This window comes from Pteropus alecto, unplaced genomic scaffold, assembly GCF_000325575.1.
Source record: "Pteropus alecto unplaced genomic scaffold, ASM32557v1 scaffold45, whole genome shotgun sequence".
In the NCBI taxonomy this organism is placed as follows: domain Eukaryota; kingdom Metazoa; phylum Chordata; class Mammalia; order Chiroptera; family Pteropodidae; genus Pteropus; species Pteropus alecto.
This window is the reverse complement of record NW_006442491.1, coordinates 191,930-201,032: the sequence shown is the minus strand read 5'-3', so window position 1 is coordinate 201,032 and position 9,103 is coordinate 191,930. Positions and strand designations below refer to the sequence as shown.

At 48.0% G+C, this 9,103-nt stretch overlaps 1 protein-coding gene across 1 annotated transcript; it reads right to left on the bottom strand.

The window, feature by feature from the left end:
- Positions 1–1,269: 1,269 nt before the first annotated feature.
- Positions 1,270–3,953, bottom strand: CD93 (CD93 molecule). The gene is made up of 2 exons (XM_006921541.3): positions 1,987–3,953; positions 1,270–1,711 (listed from the first exon to the last, which is right to left on the bottom strand). Exons 1-2 carry the CDS (start codon positions 3,906–3,908, stop codon positions 1,687–1,689), a joined length of 1,947 nt encoding a protein of 648 aa, XP_006921603.1. The 5' UTR covers positions 3,909–3,953; the 3' UTR covers positions 1,270–1,686.
- Positions 3,954–9,103: the final 5,150 nt, after the last annotated feature.

Below are 9,103 nucleotides of genomic sequence, written 5' to 3'. Positions count from 1 at the left end.
ACTGACAAAAGGATGTTTAATTGACTGTGAAGTCTATGCACCTCATGCTACTCCTACCCAAGGTAAGACTTCTAAAACAGATACATTTCTAAGGCAAAACCAGAAACAATAGGGTATCCTCCTTCTGAGAGGCAGAGTTTAGTCTCCAGAAGGAAACACATTCCCTCTGTCCTTCTGTATGGTGGCTTCAGAAAGCCCCCAGGTCACCAGAGGCCTCCCAGTGCTACTCAGGCAGCTCTAACAATTCCGACCAAACATCTTAGCTGTTTTCTGATGACTCAGGTAGAACCGCAAGCTATCAACCACATCCTAAGGGAAAGTCTTTGTAAGTGAGCTTTTTAAAATGAGAGTGTAAACTAAAATTGCTTTGAGCAGTTTTTGCAGTTGTAAAAGACTTTAGTTATTTTCTCTTTCTCTCTCTCTCCCTCACTTTTTGAGGAAGAGAAGAAGGGGACACAAGTTCCTGAAGTAGCACTGGGATAGCATCCCACGTGACTTATCCCTGACTTTTTGTGTGCTACAGCCACACATCAGGATCAAGCTCTCAGGATGTAGTATGGACTGTGAACTGTGCTAAAATGCTTTATGATGACAGCTTTCAGAACTCAGCATATCATCTCCCTCACATGTCTTTTAGAAACAAGCAGAGCAAGAGACTTTGTAGTGCTTTCTCCATCTACAATCAAAACACCCAAATCCAGAGCTGCCTGAGGTGGAGGCAGGGCAGCCTGGGGTGGGGGTGGGTATCTTGGGGCTACACTGACTCAGACAAAAATTGTCTTTGGTTTTCTTCCTTATGAGTGTTCATCTCATCAACAGTCAAGTGTGTAACATCAGAACATACAGATGAATTTAGATTCAAGTGCTTGTGGAACAAACCCCTGGTCTGTCTCTACAGCACTTTAGAATTTGTTTTCAAAAATCCTTTTAACTCACTTCATACAACTTTTACCACATTTTTTTTTCAGGCTTTGCTGGCAAATAAACACAAAACTATCAGAAACTTAAGAACAAGGAAACATGATTTCTAAACTCCTTGCCTCCTTTTTACCTAAACAATTAAGTGAATTTCTGGTCTTTGTGGAGGATTTCACCAACATCAAAGCCAGCAGGACTTATTACAGGAAAACATATAAATGTAAATGTAAAAAGATATTTCCAGTTCTGAATATGTTCCCTTCAACAACAATAACAACAACAACAACAACAAAAAAGAGAGAGAGAGAGAGTCTTTTATATAATTAAACAATTGGCTTAATCTCTGCTATACTAAGAGGAACAAACCATTTCAGTCCTTATTAGAATTTTCAGACCCCTTTTCTTCTTAAATGACTCCAGTGAGCAGAGAAACAGCTGAAATGGAACCTATTAGCACCTTACTTGTAATTTAGAATCAGTGCAAAAAATGAAATTAGTCACCTTTGAATTTGACAAGAGAGAGTGAGTGAAAATTGTTAACATTCACAAAATTCCTGCCATGACACCGCAACTTCAGGAATATCACACACGTGTAGACTATACCTGCACATTCCAAGTTGCCAGGCTTTTAAGGAGAAGATTTACAACTGTTTGTTAAGATTCCAGTCCAGTCATTCAGAAGGATGTGGGTCCTGCCTTCTGGTGAGGGTCACAAAGCTCTGAAGATGGTAGCAGCCAACTGTCAGTGTCTCTGAGGTCACCTCACCTTCAGCAGTCCATCCCAGGTGTCAGACTATGGAAAACAAAGGATGACAACATTGGAAGCTGCTGTGCGTTGCTGGTTATATCTATACCCTGAGGGAGGTCCACATGCACCCACACTGATGGCAGGGCGACTGCCCTAAGGGAGCTTCCACATTGACTCCGGTTGACAGCCAGGTTGGATTTACCATCCAGCATAGACAGCACCTGCCCCTACCATCTTCTTGCATGTGCTGTGGTCATTGCCCACCCATCTCCCTGCTCCTGTCCCCTCCTGCCACCCCTGGAAACCTCGGGCCTCTTTACCTGTACTGGTTCTCCATGGCCCTGCTCTCAGCTCGCTCTGGAACCCAGGAGTAGCTGTCTGCTGCATTCTGGGGCTTTTTCTCCTTCTCTTTTCTCTTGGCTTTCCGCTTGCGGTAGACCAGCAGCCCTAGGGCCAGAGCCAGCAAGAGTAAGATGGCCACCACAGTGCCCAGAATGCAGAACAAAAGCAGCTTTTGCCCATCGGTGCCATCATCCCTTTGTTGGACCATAAAATCCCCACCCGTAGACTCCTCATGGCTGGTGGTAGCTGTGGGGTGATAGTTGCTGGGTTCCATCCCGACACCATGAGGCTCACTGGGGGCCAGCGTCTTGAGTGGGACAAGGGTGACAGAGACATTCAGTGGGAGAGAGGGTTTCCTCATGGCGGGCGCCACCTTGGAGGTACTCTTAAGATCCCCAGTTGGACTTGACATTGTGGCAGAAGGCACAAACCTCCCCTGTCTATCTCCTGTGTTCTCCCCCTGGGGAGGCCCAGCCGATGGTTGCAGGGACATGGAGCCCTTGATGCAGGAAACTCCGTCAGGGGCCAGCTCCCAGCCTGGCAAGCAGCCGCAGCGGAAGGACCCTTGCATGTTGAAGCATAAGCTGTCACAGGGGCTTCCCTCTGGGCCCTCACACTCATCCATGTCCTGGCACTGGGTGTTGTCCTCCTCAGCCAAAACATAGCCATCCTTGCAGGAGCAGTAGAAAGAGCCATCTGTGTTGGTGCAGTCCTGAGCACAGGGCGAGCGGCCTGGGGCACACTCATCCACATCCTGACAAGCCCCCTCTCCGGAGCCACTGGGCTCATAGCCCACCCAGCATTGGCAGCGGAAGCCCCCAGGGGCATTCACACACTCCTGGGCACAGGGGGAGTCCTGGCACTCATCCACATCTACACAATCTCGGTGAGTTGAGTCTAGTTGGTAGCCTTGGGGGCAGTGACACGTGTAGTTTTTCCCGAGGGGTCCAGGAACACATGTGGCTGCCCCTCTGCAGGGGTTGGAGCTACAAGGGTTCCGAGAGGTACAGGTCACCAGGTCATCCAGCAGCCGGTACCCAGGTCGGCAGCCACAGCGGAAGGAGCCATCTCCCCCCTCGAAGCAGTCCTGCTGGCAGCCCCCGTTGTTGAAGTTGCAGCCATACTCGGAGCTGACGCAGAGGGGGCCTGAGCTGCCCCAGTCAAACACATCAGTGGCCTTCTCTTTGCACAGAAAGAAATGCTTCTCAATCTTATCCTCATCCCCACAGGCCACATTGGCCACTGAAGCAAAGGGCACTGCTTCCAAAGAAGAGCTGGTGGCCTGGAAGGGGGTGGTGTAGTTTACCCAGCCTGGGCCCCCCAGGGCCAGGGGCCGGCACATACCTTTGAAGCTGAACTTGCACACAAAGCCCTCGATGTTGCTTCCAGGAGAGCCTTGGCTCCCACAGGGGCCCTCAGACCACTTGGGAAGCGAGCTGGTGAGGGGAGAGAGGGACAGGTCCAGCATCAGGGACACACAGCGTCTGGAGATGCAAGAGTTCTTGGCCTCCTTGTGCCAGTTGGCGTAAAGTGTGTCCTCCCCACCGCCTACCCAGCTGAAGCCCTTCAGCGGCAGGCTGGGTTTCAAGCACTTGCCCTTCTCTCGCTGGAGTCCTATCCAAAACTTGCCCATCCGGGGTGCCAGAGGCACCCCTGGCTGCAGGAGCTGGGCCAGTGCTCTTTGGATGTGCTGGGCTTCCTTCTCAGTTCTCACCGTGGCCAAGTTGCCCCCATTCTTGCTGCAGAGTACCTGGGCCTCAGCCGCATTCAGCTTGCCCCAGTGGGCCGTGTAGCAAGCAGTCCCCGCGCACACCACTGCCTCTGTCTCTGCACGGGTCCCCGCCCAGGGCTGGCTCAGGAGCAGCAGCAGCAGCAGCAGGCTGGTGGAAGTGGCCATCATGGCCTCTGTGTCGCCCTTGGGAGGCTGGAAGCCAGACAGTGACAGTGGCTGCCCCAGCTGGGCTCGAGGGTTGCTGAGGGCACAAACACTGACACTCTGGCACAGAGAAAGACACAAAGACTGCGGGCTTTTCACGTCCCCCTGATCCAAGGCGCATCCTGTGCTGTTGTACTTCTTATTTCTCACCGGATACCGGGACTTCCTGCAGTGAATAGTTTTCTGACTCCTGTTGCCTTCATCACGGTTTTGTTGTTCATAAAAGGAGCCAGACAGCTTTTCTGGGCCCCTGACTAAGCTCTGGGGAAATGTGGCGGCAGGCGGGGAAAGAGGTTTACAGCTCTGGGACACCAGCTAGCTACTTTATGTTGGTTCTCTCTCATCTGCACAAGGATCTTAAATGGCATGCTACGGAATGAGAAGATACTTTTTGGGGCTAGAAACTTGAAAAAGCTCCCTGAGTAACCCATAATAAAATTCCACTTTGGTTTGCAAACAACCAGATGGGGGAAAAAATCCTCAGACTTGAGACATGAGGCCATGAATGGTTATAATTTTCAGCCTTTTTTAGAAGCAAACTGGATTTTTCTTTTGCCTATCTCATGTTCCTTTCAGCTTTGGAAGTCTTTTTTCTTTTATTCCCCCTATCGTGAACTTTAAATAGAGAGGCAGTTTTTAAATAGGAACTGAGCCGTGGGAATGTCTGAGTGTTTAAAAAAGGTCAAGCTCATCGAGAACATTAAACCAAATTGGGCAAAATTTAGCAGTTTTCAGGGTTTCACAAGTGCATACATTGTGTTGGGAGGCGGTGGTGTCACAAAAAGCTTCAGAAAGAAAAAACAAAAATGTTTCTGGCCTCCTGACCCTGGGCTTGACGCCTGCCTCCCCCACTTCAGGGTTCCCGGGAAGGGTCAGAGCTCTGGGCCTGGAATGAGGATCTGGGCGGTGGCTGACCATCTCCTGCACAACAATTCACCAAAGGCCCTGGACTTCAAGAATTTTTTCTCTGCATCACAGCCTGTTTTGCTCATCGGGGCTATTTTTTGTTGGGGGTCCCCCAGAAGTAGACCCTAAGAAAAGAATTTGAAGCAAGTAGTTTATTTTGAGAGGAAGAGTGAGATTGGAAAAGGAGGAACCCACACAGAGTGACTGAAAGAGCAGGTGACACTGGTGTCTGGAGTTCTGCTCTCTGGGACACCTGAGAGATGGTGTGGATCACATAGCAGTCTTCTCAGCTGAGGAGAGGGGGCTGGGGTAGTTCTCCTCCAGCTTCTCTCCTCAAGGGCGGCAGCAGCTTCTTGGTGCTCTGGGCTGAAAGTGAGGACCCAGGCCACTGGAAGGAATACTCTGGTGGAGAATCATAGGGGACTTCCAAGGGGCAATGGTGTGGTACCAGTGTCTGCCACATTTGAGTTACGGTTTTATCGGGGTTAGGAACTCACTGGCTTTCAGTCCCCCCAAGGCATAAAGTTCCCATATCAGATTATAGTTGGAAATCTTTCAGAGGTGTTTCTTATGTCTTACTTTCTTAAAATAACATTTGAGATAGTCCAGGGACCCTCTCTCAGAACACATTGAATATTCCCTGTGTTCCTTAGTGCTTATGGAGATCCGTTCATCATCTATCCATCCACCTAGCCGTCCATCTGCCCACCTACCCATCCATTCAGCCGTCCAGCCACCAGTCTGCCGACCAGCCCATTCATCCATTCATTCAACCAAAGCCCCTATTGTGTGTTGGGCTAAACACTGAGATTCTGGGAGAAAATGTCTGCCTTCATGACCCTTGAAATCTATTAGAGTGGATGGATTTGAACACATTAAATAGTTGCAATTGTGATAGGTACCACAGGGAGAAGCTTAGAGTGTCAGGAGAGGTCCTGACCTGGTAGGGGATGGGCTGTTGGGAAAACTCCTCTGGAAATAATGGCAATGAAGCCAGAAACTAAAGGGGAAATATCTAAGGAAGGGGAATGATGTCCATAGAGGGGAACAGCACATACCAAGGCCCTGTAGTGGGAGGCTTGTGACCTTCACAGGGAGCGAAGGAAGGGTCGTGAGACTGGAGCCCAAGAAATGAGAAAGAGGGTCCAGGGAAGGTGGAATCCTGTGAGCCTAAACAGGGGAGATCTGGGGCTTCTTAAATCCAGGGGGAAACACCAAGGGGATGACATACTGAGACATGGGTGAAACAGAGCACCTCCCGCTATGGAATGGGGAGTGGGCTGATGGACCCTAAAAAGTATGAGGACCCCTCAGCAGATGACTGCAGGTTTTTAGGCACAGAGGATGCTGTCTTGGACTGAACTGGGCCCCTCAATGAGAGACAGCAGATTCAGGAGGTGATGAGGGTCCAAATAAGATTATTCTTGGTGCTGCATGGAGTGAGGGTTGGAGGGCAAGGGAGGTCCACAGGGGACTTCATAGCTTTCCGCTTGTGCCACCAGGGTCCAGAGTCCTGGAAGGTTGTGTGTCCTGAAGGTAGGAAAACAGGGCCTGGGCTGAATAGCAATCAGAAGGGTCTGCCTCTTGGGGCTGAGAATCTCTCAGACTCCCTCTCATCATGACTCGCCTTCTCGGGACTCTGAATTTGCCTCTAGATCTGGAGAAGTAGCCAGGTTCAAGGGAACATAGGAGAGCTGGTTGGTGTCCTCAGCTCTCGGCCAGTGTAGCTAGGCATTTAGGCTTAATGAAGGTCAGTGTTAATCTCTGCCTGAGAGAAGCTGCATTTCTAAAGGTTGATTTACAGGCAGGTGAATCCTCAACGTTCTCTAAAATCGATCTAAAGATATTTGCCTTGGGTTGCAATGCAGTCTGGCATATACTCATAAAAGTGAAATTTTCTCTTGGTTTAGATTCCTGTCTGTGCAGAGCTATATTGCTCAGTTAACTGTTGTGGTCCTGTAGGATTCAACCAGCATTAACATAGGTTGAATGAGTGGCTTACAGCTTGTTAGTCACTCTGACCCCCAGATCTTTTACAGGATATCTTCTTTTGCTAGCAGTTCTTCATCTTCCACATAAAAAAATTCAAATTAACTACTCTTCACTTAGCCAAATGTTGATATCTTAAAGAAGAAAATGAAATAGCAAAGACATGTGCAGTTTATTCATTCATTAACCCAGGAAGTATCTGTGAAGCACTTGCTATGAGAATGGTCATATAAAGTTCAGGAACCACCCTGCCCTGGGAATCGTGGATTCCACGTTATCATTTCCATTAATCTGGTTTACTCAGCCTTGGCTCCATTTCCCTGATCTATAAATAAAGAGATGGGAACAGGGCCCCTGGATTTCTTTCTCCCTCTAGCATCAATAACACCAAGCTCCTGCTTCCTTTATCCTCTGGGAATTGGGGAAGAGGCAAGCTGGAGAGACAATGGGGACCAAGTCCCACTGCCAAGTACTCACCTGATGGCACAGGGAAGTAAACCACCTGTCTAAACCGCACAGGTGCAATTTCCCCCATATTGACCCTCTGAGTGTCAAAATACAGTGCGGTTCCTCTGCTGGCTATCTCCTCCCTCCTTGTTCCCCACATTGTCTGATTTTCACTCTGTTCCTCAATTCTTCAGTCACAACCTGCTGACCTTGGTTGGGTTAACTCACCTGGGACCTGACAGCCTGGGGTCCCCAGCTCCAGGTCTCCTTGTTGTTCTCTCCCCTCACAGAGAAGGTAGCAGGAGAGTCCTAGAAGGGGCTGGGGCACCATGCCTGCAAGCTCAGCAGAAGGAGAGCTTACTTTTGCCAGCGGGATTTGCCTGAGTTCTACAAAGCATTTAGGAGGCAAACTTTGAGGAAATTCTGAACCTCACTTACAGAACTCCCTCATGAATAATAACTCGTCGTATTTTATTCAGATTATAGAGTTTATCAAACCTCTCTGAGGACCGACAGCTATAGAACAGGAGACCAGAGAGCTTTTCTTGGTAGATCTTTGGGTGGAAGCCATTTTAAGTATTTTAGAACAATCACAAGCCTAAGAGCATGGTGTGTGCCCTGAGCCGTGGCTTCGCGCCATTCACTTTCATTCTGGAGCCTCAATGAGTACTCCGAGCTTTCTTTTTAAATTGTCTTAAAATTTTACTTCACACTATGCTGGGACCATTCTGGTTGTTAATACGTGAATAGTTTAAAATCTTAGTTATTCTGGAGCAGAGTGATTGGTTTATGGATCATTCAGACATCTGGTTCTCTTTTTCTTTATATTCTGAAGTAAAAATTTGAACGAAGGAGGTTATACAAAGGATGCTGCCCTTGTCCTAGAACATGCAACAGATGCCAATGCATATCAGTCATTCTCCCCGCTTTGTTAATTCGCTCGATAAATGCGTATGCGCCTCTACTATGTGTCAGACTCTGTTTTCTGCAGGTGGAGGGGAAGGAGATATGGGTTTTGGTACTATATGGGCTTTGTACTAGACAGGTAGACAAGGGACCAGAGGACAGCTACTAATGGAAAGGAACAGGCATAGGGAAAGCTGACCGGACACTGAGTTCTCAGTTGCAGTTCTCTTGGTGGGTGAAGGGCAAGTTCCAAAGGTGGCCCAGGTAGGCAGGGGTCTGAGGTGGCATTTATGGTGTCTCAGGGAGGAGGGGTCGTGCATTCCTCAGGGTCTGCAGAAAATTTAAAACAGTGATTAAACTGGTTAAAAGTTGGTCTTTTAAAATTATCTTTTTTATTTTCACCACATCCCACCAATTCTAAACAAGGTCAATGATAAAATTCTCCTCTCTGAAAATAAACAAAACTTTTGTTGGTCTAAATTTTAAACAATTTAGTAGTCTCCGTTGTTTTAATAATATATAAGCAAGCTTCAGATTAGCATATTAATAACTTATAGATAAGTTATAGATAAGTTATTAATATCAGATATTAATAACTTATCTATTAATAAGCATTGTATTCTACACGGAGGTTTGGGAATTCCAACTCATAAAGCAGGTCCCCAGCCCACATGGACCATGCCACCCACCAGCCTTCCAGAGCAAGTTCATGGTGAGTGGGATTTGCCCAGATCGCTGGGTCTCCAGCTTCTGTGATACCACATATCTCTATGCTTATGAAGTTGATTCACAACACACAATGATAGCACAGAGACTGTGAAGAGAAAAAAAATAGAACTTGAATCACTCGATTCCATCATTCTCTATGACCACTTGGAGTTTGGGGGTTGAAAGTGCAAAGAGGGGAAAGA